Source organism: Hibiscus syriacus, unplaced genomic scaffold, assembly GCF_006381635.1.
Source record: "Hibiscus syriacus cultivar Baekdansim isolate YM2019G1 unplaced genomic scaffold, ASM638163v2 tig00113725_pilon, whole genome shotgun sequence".
NCBI lineage: Eukaryota > Viridiplantae > Streptophyta > Magnoliopsida > Malvales > Malvaceae > Hibiscus > Hibiscus syriacus.
Window position 1 is genome coordinate 1,204,294 of NW_024063471.1, and position 17,426 is coordinate 1,221,719.

Consider the following 17,426-nt stretch of genomic DNA (forward strand, 5'->3'; position numbering starts at 1 on the left):
ATATGATTATTATTTACATTATAATATTATTTTTTATTATAAATTAAATTTATATGTCAAATAAAAAAATATGTGATATAAATGAATTATTATATGTTATAGGTTTTTTAAAAAATAAATTAAATCGAATTAGGTGATTAAAATAGAACAAAATCTTAGATTTAGTGATTATTTTAAAAGAAAAAATAATTAGATGAAAAAAATAAAACCATAAAAATAATTGAGTGACTATATATGTAACTTACCCATGCTATTTTTAATATAGTTAACTGTTTAGACAAACTATGTAACAATTTAAACTTCTGCAAAAAATATTTTTAAGGAACAATTCTATACAAATGTCATATTTTATGGGACAATGGTATATTTAAGTTTATTTTTTTAACTTTAAATAAGATTGATTTTGTTAGACTTTTCCGGAGTAAAAAGATTAAGACCTAGTTTAATGTAATTTTTGAAATATAATTTTAAGTAAAAAATCTGTTTTAAGTTAAAATCAATGTTAAACGAATAAAAATATTAAAAAATAACACTAAAAATAATGTTTTAAAACCAACCTCAAAAAATTAAGATTTATAATTTTTTTTATTTTTAACTTTACAAACAAATTATAATTTTATTTTTATTAATATAAATTATATTTTATTTTAACAATTTAATATTAACATCTTAAAAATAATTTATTATTTAATAATTTATTTTACTTATTTAAAAATAAAAAAATTTAAATTTTATATTAAATATAATTTATTACTTAATAATTTATTTTAATAACTATTTTAATTTAATTTATATTATTATAATGTAAGTCTATATTTTATATATAATAATATTTATAAATATAAATATAATTTATATTTTTATTTTTATTTTTAATTTATAATATAATATATATAATATACATTTTATTCTAATAAATTCATTTTTTACGATAATATCAAACATATAAATTTTAAATGAGAATACTTTTAAAATTCTTGTGTCTGTACTTTTAAAAATCATTTCTTAAAAGCTTACCAAACTGACTAGACCCGACAAATAAAATAGTTTTGCGGGAGGAATCCGATTCAGATCTAAAAAAGAAACGCAGTCATCTTCAGTTCTTATCTCTACCATACAACATCTCTATCTCTATTCTAAAGATGAAATAATAATTCACCTTCAACATATCTCTACATTACCATCAACTCTACTTTATTCATAATATTTAACTATTATAATAATAATTTTATAAATATAAAATAAAACATATACATTTCTAATAAATATCAAAATAAAAAAAATTAATAAAACATTCATAAATAATTTTACAAAAATATAAATAAAAAAATAAAATTCATAATAATAATAATAATACTAAAAAACATAAGTTAATATTTATACATTTTTATCTTATAATTTAACCTATTTGAATTTAAAAAAAATTACAAAAAATCAAAACAAATTATAAACTAATTAATATATTTATTTATTTAATTTCAATATATTTTTATATATATTAAAAAAAATACAAAATCAAAAAAATTACAAAAAAATTAATATAATTATTTATCTAATTTTAATATGTTTTTATCTATATTATAATTTAATATACTTTAATTTAAAAAAAAAACATATGTAGCGCGATCTACAGTGCCGATATATCTGGCGCAGGGTTGGAGAGAAAATTCTCTCTACTTTGGAGAAATTCTCCAAATGTAGAGAATCATTGGAGGTGCCCTAAAGCGGACACAGCACGTTCCTTCAGTGGCCAACAACTATCAAGTTGGTGCAAAACGTCAAGGAAATTGAATCCCATCTCAAACTAATAACAAAAGCATCTTTCCTTTCAAATTTCTAAACCAAATTGTATGTTTTAATTAAAAAATTCTATGACGGGCAAAAACAATTTACATTTCGGCTACGCTTTGTATTTCGCTTCGCTTGATTTTTTTTAGATTTATGTTCAGGAGTTCTACTCCGCTGACAGAGTTTCCGGCCGCCATAAATAGCCGGAAATATCGGAGGAGCCGTAATAAACATCGGCGTACTCGAACAATCCATCATAAGAAACATGTTCAACATCGTAATTATCAAAGAATCCAGACTCGAAGGAATCGTAGCCCGGGTTCTGCACCTCAAACCCCCACAAATCAACGATTCCAGACGAGTGTGACTCGACTGGCGCCAGATCAGTAACTTCGGACCTTTCTTCACCGCCGGTTGTTGAAGCGGTAGGAGGAGGCAGTCCAAGCTCGTCGTCGGAAGCACCGAGAAGGTAACCGAGATCCGCCTGCGACGCACCGTAATCAGAAGTCAGGTCAACAACCGGCACCGATTCCGTCGAAGTAGACGGCGCAGCAGATATCTCCTCTTCCAAACTCTTCATTACCGATGCAAGGTCTTGATTAACGGGTAAAGATTCCGACTCGTCAAGAAAATCTAAGAAATCATCCCTGAGTCTCTTCATCTCGGGCGAATCCAGATCCCACTCGTTCAAGTCATCTCTAACTCGCTTCTTACTGATACACTCATCCATGAAAACGAGCAAACAAAAATGAAAAATCACTGAACGGCGAAGAACTTCAGGTTAAACGATTATTCTCTCTGTATCGTAAAGAACTTTTGGAAATACACAAACGCGAATGAACAAGTTTATCGTGGAGAGAGAGAGTCGGGGGGCAGGAGTTTATATAATGAGACCAGAGAGAGAGAAAGACGTTGGAGACTCAGGCGCGTGGGGAAGCAAGATCTTAGGTCATCACGGGGCTCTTGCTTTCTTTTTTTTCCTTAATTAAAAAAGTGGGCGTCCCGAGACAAGTTTCCGGTTTAGATTTTATTAAAAGGATTTGAAGTCCGTGCTTCAGGTCCGGCCAGAATGGGACCCACAATCCTAGTCAATCACGGCCCTTTGAGACTTTTCTTTTTTGTTTTAGATTAGCTTTTGCGTCCCGTTGGCGTGGCTCGGCTTCTGGAATTTGTGGTTTCGGTTGGAAAGGGTATTTTAGTCAACTTGTTTAAAAATTGGTTTTTCGTTCAAGATATTTTCCGGGGAAAAAACAAGTCCATATTTTATTGAATCTCTAATTTATTTCTATACGATACTTAATTTTTCTAAAGTACTTTTTTTAATTAAAATTTTCTAAATTACTTTAATTGAACGTAATTAACTATGTTTGAGTTTGTTTAAACCCATTTTTTTAAACGCTGATCTTATTAAGATTCAATTATGTGTTCTCTAATTTAGTTTTGTTTTGTCAACAAACAAATAAAACACACGTCTTTTCTGGAAACAATATTTTCACTGAAAGTGGATGCAACTGGTTTAGACTCTTCTTGTTATTTGAATTTTTATTTTTAAAATGTTTGTGAAGAGGTTCGAGATAATGACACATGTAAAAATCTAAAAATAAGAGGTTCGAGGTAATAAGAAAATAAACATTTCTTTGATACGCATATCATATTAACTTATAAAAAAAACTTAACATAAAAAAATCTTTGGGATAAAACATACGTTACGAAGAAAAAAGTACAATGTACTCCCTTTCATTATAATATCACATAAGATCTTCAAGTATTTACAATTCAATCTTGAATATTCAGAATTTGAAATAGATGATACATTGGTGATTAAATCTTTCAAATTATCATTTAAACGAACTCATTATTGTTCTTTTAAAAATCATTCGGGAAAAAACTTTAGGGAAATATGTTCCTTTTATATATAGTATTTCAATTGAGTTATACATTATAATGCAGTATCTTCCTATAAGATATTTGGTATATTATCATTTTGAAATAAATCACATTTCTTTTAAATGTGTTGGGTCAATAATTTTAACCAAACACATCTTGGTTTGCATTGTGCATAACAATTATTTCACATGAATTATATATACATCAAATAATATTTGAAGATCTAAATATAATATCACTTAAATAATAATTTTAAATCCATTAAGATACGGTGCTTCTAAACCAGCTAAGATATAATGATTATAGACCAACTAAGATTCGATAATTTCAAATCCAAATTTTTTTTCTCTTCTTTAAAGGAAAAATATTTTTATTTACATTTTGACAATCTTACCCTCACTAGGATAATAGATATATTTAACTCATATTGAACCGTGTTAAATTCCTTTTCATATATGTCTATGAATAGAACAAATTCATATTCAAGTATCTATATGTCGAAATAAAACTTGATTTAAGATTTTTTATCTCAAATATTATTGGTTATATCCTAGGTGTCTTTAGAAGTATCCATCTCCAATATATGATCATCTTATAATACTTCTCATTTACGATAATTTTGACCATTTAAACAAATTCAACTATCATGTTTCACAAATGATTTACATTTATTTGCTCTAGTATGTTATCATCTTGGAATTTTGAGTCAAATTTAGAGATTTTCAATTTATATATGAGACTTGATTACTCTCATTAGGTTAGTAGATAGTTTTTTACAGTTGGCTTGTAATAGATTATCTTATGAACTTATTTTTCACTTCATTTAGGGGTGTGTATTATCAGATATTATCCGATCTGAAACTTCGGATATCTGAAAATTTAGATCACAAAAATTACGATTTGTATCTGATCCAAAAAATTAGATATCCGAATTTTTTTATATCCGAAATATCATATCGGATATTCGAATATCCTAATCTAAATACAAAACTTTAATTTTTTAAAAAATAAAATTTAATATTTTGTGACTTTATACAACATATTTTGTACCTATATTATATATTATTAATACATAATTTATCAAACCTAAAAATTTGTAGGAAAAAAATCTTAGGGACGAATAAAATTATATATATTGAATTTTAGAATTTGTATTAGAAATATATTTTAAAGTTTATCTTAGAAATATATTATAAAAATATATGCTTATGTGATTAGCACTTGGCAGAATAAAACGTGAAAACAAAACTAAAATTGTTTTTTTTTTGGGGGGGGGGGGGAGCGGATCAAAGCTGCACGGTAAGGTTGATATTTCAGGCTAGGTGTGGGCTGGGTAAGATCACTGGGCCTAGATAAAAAAGTTCAAAGGCCCAAAAGTTTTAAATTTTTCAAATAATTCGAAATTAGAATTTATCCGATCATAATATCTGAAAAAAAAATAGATATCCGGCCCGAACTATCCGAAAATCAAAAAATGGATCAGATATCCAAATTTGAGGATCGGGTCAACTGATCAACGAATCGGATAGATCGAATCAAATTTTTTAAACAAATAATCACGAATAATTTTCAAACAGTTAGACTCAATTATCACCTTTTTCATATCATAAATTTTCTAATCACAAAAATATTTCTAATAGATCAAACATCCAAAAATAAAACTCCTAAAATCATTAACAAAATACTATTTAAATTAAGATAAATTAAATCCTCTAATCGGGTGACAACACGTGTCTTGATATTTGACATTAGTGACACGTGGCACGATCTAATTCGAAGATTAAATTTATTTTAATTTATTAAAATTAAGACTAAATTGATAGAATATATAAGTAACGACGACCAAAATAAGTATTTATAATAATTATATTAACTGTCACATCAGTAATTCCGTTAAATGTTAACGTCAGGTGGCCTCAATGCGCTTAAATAGTTGGGTGACATAATTGACAAAAATTCAAAAATGATTATCAAAATGGAAATGGGCTATAGTTAGGTGATCACTCGTATAGTTTACTATAATGTAATTAATATTTTATTTTAAATAATTTACCTTTAAATTTTTAACTAATATATAATTATACGTTGAGTCATTTAGAATTTTAAACTTTTATAGAATTAAATTAATGGTGTTCATCGTTAATTGTACTCAATGGTACTAGTCGACCATAACAAACTCATCCCAAAATAAATGATATTTATCCGGTGAATTATTCTTTCTCTCGATGTTAAAAAATTATTTAATAAGAATAAAAGATAATAGATATTTTATTTCATTTGATATTTAATTAATATCTAAGATGAACACCATTAATTTAATTTATAAAAATTTAAAATTTCAAGTACTCAATGTAAAATTATAAACTAGTTAAAAATTTAAAGGTAAATTATTTAAAATAAAGGGTGAACTATACAATTAACAACCTAACTATTACTCCCTTTCATTTCGACCATAATTTTAAAATTTTATCAATCAGATCATTCAATTATTTAAATACATTTAATTAAGTTACTTATCGTTAATATTTAACAGAGAAGCTGATGTGACAGTTAAAATATTTGATATAATTACACATTTAGAATTGTTACATATATATTCTATCAATTTAGTCCTAATTTTAATAAATTAAAATAAATTTATCCCTCAAATCAAATGGTGCAATGTATAATGACATGTGTCATTATATTAAACATATTAAAAATTTTAATTTATTAAAATTAGAACCAAATTGATAGAATATATAAGTAATAGTGACCAAATATGTAATTATATTAAATATTTTAACTGCCACATCAGCTTTTCCATTAAATATTAACGGTAAATGGTTTAATTGAATGTATTTAAATAGTTGAGTGACCTGATTAATAAAATTCCAAAAAATGATGATCAAAATGAAAAGGAGTAATAATTTGGTGTTCATTGATATAGTTTACCCTTTATTTTAAATAATTTATCTTTACTAATTTATAATTATACAATTTAAAATTATAAATTGAGTTCTTTAAAATTTTAAATTTTATAAATTAAATTAATAATATTTTCGATTCTCGTCAAACAATATAAAATTTTCCAACTTCGATTTACAAAAATTGCATAAAAAAATTGTGCGGTTAAAAATAAATTGAAAATTTATCACAATCATTTTCTATTTCCTTTAACAAGCAAACAAAGATTGAAACCACACCTAACTCCTTCAAGTTTCCAAGAAACAATCACAGAAAGATTGGTGAAACCTAATAGTCCACTTCGATAAATTTTGCACTTATAAAACACGTGCAAACAATATCAACACTTAAAATCGAAAAACTGTTGGGAAATAGGATAAGCAACGCTGGAAATAAACGAACAGTAAAAAAAATAAAGAAAACAAAATTTAACGAGGTTCGATAAGGTGCTTACGTCATCGGGAACTATGAGCGGTTGTTTTCTTATTATTAGTAATAATAATAATAATTAGGTTACAATTACATAATATAAAAATAATCCCAATACAATTACCAAAATAACCCTGGTACAAAAATTGGGTTACAATTATGTTCGTTTCGCTCAACTTCACTCTAGCATCTATCCTCCAACTGGTATATGAGTCATATCTAACAAAAACACTCTATTATTTAATAATAAATGTTTATACTTTTATCTCGTTGTATGTTTTCTTTTATTAAAAATTTGATTTTTTTCATTCGTATATTGTTTATCTCTTTTCTTTTTCGTTTTTATTGATCGACAATCGACATCAATTTTAATGTTGATTGTCGGTTGTCGGTATTCTTTATTGTATTTTTCTTTTCTTATATCATATATCTATTTTTTTTTAATTTTTAATAAGTTTACATGTATAACACATTTTCATCTATCTTTATGACACATTTTCTTTAATCTTTTGACATATTTTTCGATTGTTTGATTTTTTTAATCTTTTTTTAAGTGTTTATTTGATATCATTACGACTGATAAGATGATGTTTATATAATATCTTGTCGATCTTCTTTGCTTTGAATCCTCGAATCGAATTTGGATACTTGATTTTCGTTCGTGGATAGTTTTTCACGTCGCTCGAGTCTGATATACAGTTTGTCGGTTGTATTTTAATGGCTTGATCTCATTTTGTGTTTCGTTTGTCGATATGATCATATATGTTTGTATATATCTTTGTTTGAGTTTTTTAATTGATTTTTTAATCTTTCCTTATATGGCTCTTATGTGATCTTAACATAGTTTTGTTTAAATAATTATAAGAAAATTTTTAATTATGTGTTTAATTTACTATTATGATTGTAAATATTTATTATAATTTAGAATATACTCTATTTTAAATAAATTTGGTTGTTTTTATAAAAAAAAAACTAACACTTAAAATAACCCAATCAAGAATTGGGAGAAAAGAATTAATCGGATTAATTAAATAAATTGAACAAGCTTTTTTAAGTAACAAATTATATGTATGTGCTTAATTGATTTAGATTAATTATGAAATTAAATATTAAAATATAAAATAATTCAATATTTTTTTATTAAACTGAGATGATTATAAAATAATATCTATTTCAAATATTTTAAATTATTTGACATTAAATGTGTTCACAAACTTCTGTTTGTAGATTCGAACTTAAGATATTTAAGAACAAAAACTATTTCTTTAACCATTGAGATAATTTAGTTCGTATTGAATAATATTTTAACTATAATAAAGTTATTAATTGTGATGTCATGTTTTATAATATATTAGTGTTGATGCTGATTATAACATTTATTCATATATAGCTTAAATTTTAGGATGATTTGATGATTTTTTTATGTGGTCTATTCGTTAAAATGAATTAATTATATTTTAAAAAAATACTAATAAAATAGATAAGATACCGCACAAAACGTAGCTGAAAACATAGAGCCCGAGTTCCGCGGCAGTTAGATGATTTGGGTGGACCTTCTCCATTCTCACCCGTTGAAAAAGAAATAAAATAAAGTAATGAATTAATTCTAAAACAATTAAATTTAGTGGACCCCACGCTTTATCTACGGTCCGGGGTCTAAGCCAGTTTCAGCCGGCGGCCAAGCCGACACGTTTCCAGAAGCAGCTAAGAAAGAACAACGAAAGGTATATCCCCAAATAAACGTCAGCTTTTGCCGCTCAACTTGGCTGCCTTGTCTTGGTTTCGTTTGAAGCCGGTTCTTGAAAATATCAACTTGCCCTTTCCTTACGCATTTTCCCCACGTGTCAATATCTTATCATCTCGAATTTTTATAATTTTTTCATTTATTTAAACAAATAAAAAAGGCTATGGCCGTATGTGTATCGGGAGAAGATATACGGTTTCGAAAAGTGGGGGCCACGTGTTCTGCAAGTGGTGGTGACTTCTTTTAGAGAAATCACGTGGTACAGAGAGGATGGGTCAGTTTGTCATGTCGTTGTCGAGATTTTGCTATGATCAAATCTGACTATGGTTTGTCATTTCGTTTAACTTAATTTGAGTCAGTCTAAATATATCAATTTTTTATTAAATTTATTAAAAATTTGACGTAATGATTATATTTTTTTATTAAAACATCAAAAAATTAATGTAATGATTATATTTTTTTATTAGATTTTTTTATCGTAATAATAATGTGTTTTTATTTTTTTTATTAAAGTTTTATCTTTTTCATTATTAAAGTTTTCAATTAAAATATTTTTCATTTATTTTTCCAACGTGATAATAATTATTTATTTTTTTAATTTTTGTTATCTTTTATACTAATTTAATTATACATATATATGTATAAAAAAATAAATATTAAAATATTCATTGATAAATAAACTAGAATTACAATAAATTGAACGTTACATAATTACTTCGATAGGTTAAAAGTTTCAGAAATACGAAAATAATGTTTACAAAACTCTTCCAGACAACTAACATATGAATATTTCCATGCAGATGCAATGTCACTTTGGCAAAGGACAACCTTCGCGTAATGTTGCTTTAATATAATGGTTATCATTCACATGTGTGAAGACACTAAATTTCATCAGATTTAAATAATGTTCTTTCATATAATAATTTCTAACCACATTACATAATATACATACTTAAATTTTTTTTATGTTTGTACACAGGCCCTTTACAAATAAAATAATAACAAATGGCCCAAGTACAAGTGGCCCAGATCCAACGCCTCAGCAGCCCAAGGCACGTGACCAATAGGCTAGGGTTTCCAGAAACCCTAGCGCCGTTCTCCCCTTCAACTCCCCATGGCTGCACGTTTCTTATCTCCAACGGATCCGAGTTCTCCGGCGCAAGACTCTCGGCCACCAAACAAGCGCCAATGAACGTGTTTCAACAAAAACAACCAAGTCAGAATCGTGGATTATCACCACAAACAAACCGAGTTTTACTCGGATTAAAACTCTAAAAATAGCCTAGGTTATCACTATAAAGCCATGTAATTAGAAGCTTTTCAGGATACGAAAATACACAAAAAAATACTGGAAATCACGAGAGCACACACAGGAAATTACTCAGCAAAAAAAAAAAAACGAGCCTTGTAAACGTTTCAAGAAGAAATAAAAAGGTGAAAGTTTATACCTTTCTTACTTCTTTCCCTTGTATGCGTTATGTCCTTGTCGTTTTACTCGAAAAAAATAGAAGATTTGGGGCCGATGAACACAAGGGAACCGTGATATTCTCTCTTAGATCTACGGTTCCCCGAGGCTTGGTTGGGAAAAATACTTTGATTTTTAAAACGTGCGGGCGAAGAGCTTTCAAAAAACCAGTTTTTTTTAGCTGGTTGCCGCCGATGACCGGCGGCCGTCGCCGATCAACGGCGGTGGCAAGGCGGCAGGTGGAGGCCACGGCGGCTGATTTCTGGAAAACATAGCCTTGTTCTTCGTCTTGAAGAACAAGGCAGAGGAAATGAAAGAGAGAAAGAAGTTCTCTCGTTTGGTGAAGAGAGAAATGAGCGAGATTAAAAATTTTTAACTTTTATAGCGGCTCTTGACCCGCGCCTAGACCCGACCCGGTTTTGATGGATCCACGTGTTTTGCTAAAAGGGGTAAACTTCATTTTGACTCCCTCTGTTTTTAAAAAACATTTAATTTGGTCCCCAAATCGGTTGGGTAAACTTCATTTTGGCTCCCTCTGTTTTAAAAAAACATTTAATTTGGTCCCCAAATCGGTTTAATTCCCTTGGTTATATTCTAATTCGGCCATCTAACTTTATTTTGTTTCATTTTACCCCTTTATACTTATATATATTTTATTATATCTCGTATTTACTCTTTTATACATAGATATTTGGATTTTTATTTATTTACACTATATTATATTATATTCTTATTAGTTTATATATATATATACATTACTTATTTTTCTTTTATTACATGCTATTTATTATATATATATTACTCATATTTGTTTTTTTATTTTCTTTGTTTTTATATTTTTTATTCATGTATATTATTATTTACCTATCTATTTATATTTTTATTTTTTTTCTTTATTTGAATTTTCGTATTTTTCCTTGTAAATTTTATTCGTATTTCATTCTTAATTCTTGTGTACATTATACTTTCTTTATTTCGTTTGTTCGCCTTATTTTTATATTCTAATTTTATTATTTTTATTATCTGACCATTTTCTCAGTTTTTTAAGGATGTTTTCAAAACAATCAGAAGTAAGTAATTCAGGATCAAATTTTACCTTTTTAATTTAAAATTACAATTTTCTTAAATCATGACAACTGGAAATTACGTAGTACCGAAAGGGCGGTTCAAGGGTGCTAATCCTTCCTTGACCGTAATCGACTCCCGAACTCGACACATTTCTAAAAAAAACGCAGATCATGTAAGATGGTGTCCGACCCACCTAAATTCGTTTTAAAATGGTCGGTGGCGACTCTAACCCAATCACTCAAGTCGAAGCCCAATTCCGGGCCCAACCGAAAGACGGCTACGACAGCTTGGCGACTCCGCTGGGGACAGGTAAGTGAGTCAGGCTAAGGTAATTTCCAGTTGTCTTTTTAACGAAAATGGTAAGTTTAAATTTTAAGGTAATATTTCGATCCTTTTTACTTACTTTTGATTATATTTTCGAGTAAATAGTTGGACTAATCGTTTTCTCATGATTTCAGACTTCAAAGTTTTTTTCATCTAAGGCTCTATACCCGAGCTCCAATTCCTATTTTAAGTGGGGGTGAAAGCGACGCCTTCGTGTGAATTTATTCACTGTGCGGGCCTAGCAAGTAGCCTTCGGGATTCATATATCTTATGTCTTCGTGTGAATTTATTCACCGTGCGGGCATAAGGGAATGTGTCCCCTCGAGTTTAACTTAGTCCACACAAGCCTGTGATGGGTTTAGGACTAAGGGTCTGGCAAGCCCAAGGGGGCACCGACAAGGAGAACTCGGGTACCGTTTTTTTAAACCTAAACCGGGAGACCATGAAGAATTAGAGCCTACCCCGAAACCACGTTCCAAAACTTAGGATATTTTTACCCTAACCATTTTTTTTGCTCTTTTTCCTTCAGTCATTTTTTTGTATTTTTATTTTACTAACGTTTTTGCCTTTGTGTTTGTTTTCTAGCATTTGCATCATTACAAGAGGCTATTGATCCCTAAAAAGCGTTTGTTATACACAAAATAATTTGAATTAATGGACAAAGGTGTTGTAATCAAGAGATTGAAAACGCTGAGGCACGACTATGGTCCGAGAAGGCTCAGAAAGAGAAGGGAGACAGTCTTCAGGGAAACTATGTGTCAGAACTGGTTAGTTATGCCGCTGTCAGCCTGAAACAGAATAATGCCCAAGAGCTGCGAAATATTTGGGACAGTTGGAAGAATGACAGAAAGCAGAAGTTCAGCCAACGATATGGTGATATCGCCCTCTTGCTCCATGTCAAGACTGATGAGCCCTTACTCCGAGCATTAATTCAATTCTGGAACCCTGGATATAGTTGTTTCACCTTTAACCAGGAAGACATGGTGCCTACTATCGAAGAGTATACTACTCTACTGCACTGCGAAAGCATCAAACTAGAGAGGGCATATATTAAACATATCAAGAGTCAGCCCTTCAAGAACGGACTGGCCAAGATTGCGGGGGGTTGATGAAAAGTGGGTGACTGATCGACTCCGGCACAAAGGTAGCGGGGAAGGAATCGAGTGGATCCATATAAAGCAACTAATAAAAAACCACCCTGATGAGTGGAAGACTATAGACCTTTTTGCACTGGGTCTGTACGGTTTGATCATATTTCCGAAGGCTTTGGGGTGCATTGACGCTGCCGTGGTGGAACTATTTGAGCAACTTTCTAAACGAGTTAACCCAGCACCAACCATCTTGGCCGAGACCTTTCGATCTCTCAACCATTGCCGAAGAACGGGCGGAGGAAGATTCACCGGGTGCATCCAACTCCTTCAGGTCTGGATTCACAGCCACTTCTGGAAGACTAACGGGGTTGCCTACCGCCGTTTCAGTACCACCTATTCACCTCTAGGTGAATTTATCACCCTAAAATGGCATGAAGGCGCCTCGAAGGAAAAATGGATAAAGGTCTTTACGCATCTTCAGGACCGGGATATTGTCTGGAGAGCCCCCTGGCTATTTCTCAGTGACGTTCTTTTCCGATATGGTGACTCTGACACTGTGACCTTACTTGGACTTTGGGGAGCAGTCGGGTATGCTCCACTATTAGCACTTAGACAGTACGGAGCACGTCAGTTTGTCCCAGCAACATGCGGGTTGGCTAGGTCAGAGTTTGAGTATCACGGCGACAGCTATAAGAAGATGATCAAAGAAGCAGCCGATTCGTGGAGGAAAGTATTCCGGATGGATGGATGTTGTAGCTACCAGAAGCATGCTCACTCCGGATTATGTGGAGTGGCGAAGATTAAGAAAGAATGACAACATCCCTGTGCCAGACTGTGATGACACCCGGACCATGGAAGAACATCTCAGGCATGTCCCTTCTGAACTCGAGATAGCCAAGACCGAGTTTGAAGCCGTGAATAATGAGCTGAAGCAAAGGATAAAGGAACTTGAATCTGAACGTTATCAGTGGAAGCTCGATGCTGATTCTCAGAAAGATCGGGCAGAAAAACTGGAAAAAGAACAAAAAAGAGTCCATTTTGAGCTCGAAGACTTGAGAAAGGGGTATCAAGACAAAGTCAAGGATAACTCCAAGTTGAAGGTAACCTCTGAATACTGGAAAGACGAGGCTCATAGCCTGAAAATGAAGTTTGAAGGGCCTGATGAGAAAGCTTGGAAGGAACAGATGAAGACTGCCCAAAGACGCTTGGCAGATAGTCAATATCAGAACCAGCGCTTGAGAGTTCGGATAGCTAACTTAGAAAAACGACATGAGAAAGATGGCAAGACAATAGCTGAGTTAGAAGCTATTGTAGATGGGTTCAAGAGGCAAGCAAACGAGCTTCAGATGGTGCCTTTCGACGGAGGATTACAATGGCGTTTCTGTTGGGAACAAGCACAGCGAAGGGTGAGGGCCCGAGACGCAACCATCCGAGATTTCCTGGATCAAGTGCAAAAAGCAGCCCGTCATCTTCACGGCCTAGCAAGGGAAGCGGGTGTGGTTCGACAAGGCATTCAACCAGTGACAGATGAAGGCAGAAGACTTGTCAACCTACTGGAAGCTGTTCGGGGTCTAGAGGATTTAGTCCAAATGTACCTTTAATCTATTTTTTATGTCTCTTAAAAGATAAGACATTTTTGTCTGAACAAGGGTTATTTATAATAATGAACACTTTTCTGGATCAATGCCTCCAATTGCATACATCATGCATTGCATTTCTTGCATTTTATATTTCATGTCTGTTTTATTTTATATTTTTTCCATGTTTTTACATTCGTATTAACTAACAGAACATGTCTCAGACACCGAGCTTACCACCACAAGCATCAGATACACATCATCCGCACAATACTCGAACAAAAAAGAGACAAATGGAAGCCAGAATGGAGAAGATCGAAGAGCACATGGCAAGACTTCAAAAGGAACTAGAAGATAAGATGGCTCAGAACAGTGAAAGTACTCTTGAGTCCATCAAGAAAAATCAAGAGTCCTTGGTCGACCAAATCGTAGCCAAGTTGTCGGGTCTACAACAAGCTAGTGCATCAGGGGGCATTTCTTCCGAGGGAGTGGCCATACCACCAACCCCGCAAGTGGTTATCTCACCCGGAATATTACACGGGGACGCATCTGCTACTAAAGGGAAAGCAGCACTACCCGGGGACTCATTCGTTACCAAAGCGAAAAGTTGCACCTGCTGTGAAGATACAAACTTCTACAATCATCCATGATGGCCATCCGGATGATTATCATGTCCCAGACTTTGATGAGGAAGATAAAGCCAAAAAGATGGAAGAAAAGATAAAAATATTAGAAGATCAAATAAAGATGGTCCAGGGAGACCATGATTATTATAGAGTGGACGCAATGGAGCTGAGCCTAGTTCCAGACTTGGTGCTTCCACCAAAGTTTAAAGTTCCTGAGTTTGAAAAGTTCGACGGGAACAGTTGCCCTTCAGCCCATATCACTATGTTCTACCGAAAGATGACAGGATATGGCGGGAATGACCAACTCCTGATCCATTGTTTTCAGGAGAGCCTGTCTGGTTCAGCTATTCGGTGGTACAACCAGCTTAGCCAAACTCATATCAAGACGTGGAAAGACTTAGCCAAGTCTTTCTTGGAGCAGTATAAGCATATCAACGATATGAGACCAGACCGGGTCATGTTACAAAGCCTAGAGAAGAAACACAATGAGAGTTTCCGACAGTACGCACAGAGATGGAGGGATTTATCTGTGCAAGTTCATCCGCCCTTGGATGAAAAGGAAACAAGAAAGCTGTTTGTACAGACCTTGAAGGCACCTTACTTCGGGCACTTGGTAGCAATCACGTCGGGAAGTTTCTCAGATTTGGTCATGGCCGGTGAAATGATCGAGTTGGCCATTAAACAAGGAAAGATTGAGGGAGGAGACTCCAGTAAAAAACCTCCCATGAAGAACAAAGAGCGAGAGATCAACAATGTAAACACCTACAGTGTCAGCAAGGGAGTTACGATCTCAAGCTCAAATTCCACAGCGGCTGTACCATCCGGTACTTCTAGACAGAACCCGAGAGAACCAAGAAGAGAAAGGGAAAGGGAGCAGTTTAACCCCATTCCCATGACGTATAAAGAATTATACCAACAGCTCTTCGACACTCATGCAGTGTCGCCTTATCCTATGAATCCAATAAATCCCCCTTACCCGAAATGGTATGACGAGAGCGCTCACTGCGAATACCATGGCGGTGTGCAGGGGCATTCGATTGAAAGTTGTCTCGCATTCAAGAGACTTGTGCAACGAATGAGAAACAATAATTGGATCACTTTCAACTCCGGAGCACCAAACGTCGCCCAGAATCCCTTGCCCAATCATCAGGAGACAGGAATCAATGCCATTACTACTGAAGGGGGAAGGAGAATTAAATCAAGTGTTTCGGAAATCAAATCTCCTTTGGCTTGGGTATGGAGCCAAATGGTAAAGGCAGGATTTCTTGCACCATATCCAGATATGACAGAAAATGAAGACGGTAACCATTGTTATTACCACAACAAAGAAGGGCATAAAGTGCAAGATTGCCCGGAGTTCAGATTGTTAGTCCAGCTCATGATGGATCGAAAGGAGCTGGAGTTTTATGAAGAAATTCAGGAGTCCTTGGAAGCAGATGTTTGTGCCACTGGAGAATCATCAGATAGAAAATTTGGTAGGGGTAGTCCTTTGATAATTACCCCTAAGGCAAGTATGACAGTGACAACACCAGCCAAAGTGGTAATCTCCGCACCTCGGCCTTTTCAATATAAGGACAATCGGCAAGTGCCATGGAAGTACGAGTGTCAGGTGAGTACTTCCGGAGGAGGTAATAGTAAGGTGGGGCAAAGACCACTGGAGCCGTTCAAAGAAGATGTGCTAGTTGTCAATGAACCTATAAAGGAAGAAGAAGCTAAAGAGTTCCTCAAGATCTTGAAGCACGGCGAGTACAACATTGTAGAACAGCTCCATAACTTACCTACACGTACTTCAATGCTAGCACTATTTTTAAGCTCGAAGCACACGAGAAGCGTTGTTGAATGTCCTTAATCAAACGTTCGTGCCACAAGACATACCAGTCAGCAAAATGGATCGACTGGTGAACAATATTCAAGCTGATAATCTCATCTCGTTTTCAGATGATGAGATTCCATCAGGAGGAAGAGGCCGAACGAAGGCGTTATACATTACTACCTACTGTAAGGGGCACGCTTTACCAAGTGTCTTAATCGATAATGGTTCAGCCCTGAACGTGATGCCTTTGATTACATTGAAGAGGCTACCAATAGATACCTCTCATATGAGAGCTTGTCAGAATGTGGTCCGAGCATTTGATGGGACCAAAAGAGAGGTAATCGGAAGGATCGAGGTACCATTGACCATTGGACCAGCCACCTATGATGTTGAGTTCCTTGTGATGGATATCATGCCGTCCTATAGCTGTCTTTTGGGAAGGCCGTGGATTCATCAAGCAGGTGCAGTACCCTCCACGTTGCACCAGAAAGTTAAATTTGTCATTGATGGGGCCTTAGTAATTGTCAACGCTGAGGAAGATATCGTGGCAAGCGTGACCACGAAGGCTCCATACATCGAAGTAGACGAGGAAGCGGTAGAATGTTCGTTCCACTCCTTGGAATTTGTGAATGCCACATTCGTGGCAGAAGGAAAGAGAATCCCAAGAC

At 33.1% G+C, this 17,426-nt stretch overlaps 1 protein-coding gene across 1 annotated transcript; it reads right to left on the reverse strand.

Moving 5' to 3' along the window:
- Positions 1 to 1,854: 1,854 nt before the first annotated feature.
- Positions 1,855 to 17,248, reverse strand: LOC120187526. Its single transcript, XM_039191233.1, has 2 exons — positions 17,243 to 17,248; positions 1,855 to 2,562 (listed from the first exon to the last, which is right to left on the reverse strand). The coding sequence occupies exon 2, from the start codon at positions 2,516 to 2,518 to the stop codon at positions 1,955 to 1,957; it is 564 nt and encodes a 187-aa protein (XP_039047164.1). The 5' UTR covers positions 2,519 to 2,562; positions 17,243 to 17,248; the 3' UTR covers positions 1,855 to 1,954.
- Between the last annotated feature and the right edge of the window lie 178 nt (positions 17,249 to 17,426).

Bases quoted from the DNA above. Each gene is read 5' to 3' on its own strand.
- LOC120187526 (XM_039191233.1), bottom strand. From the start codon at position 2,518: ATGGATGAGTGTATCAGTAAGAAGCGAGTTAGAGATGACTTGAACGAG.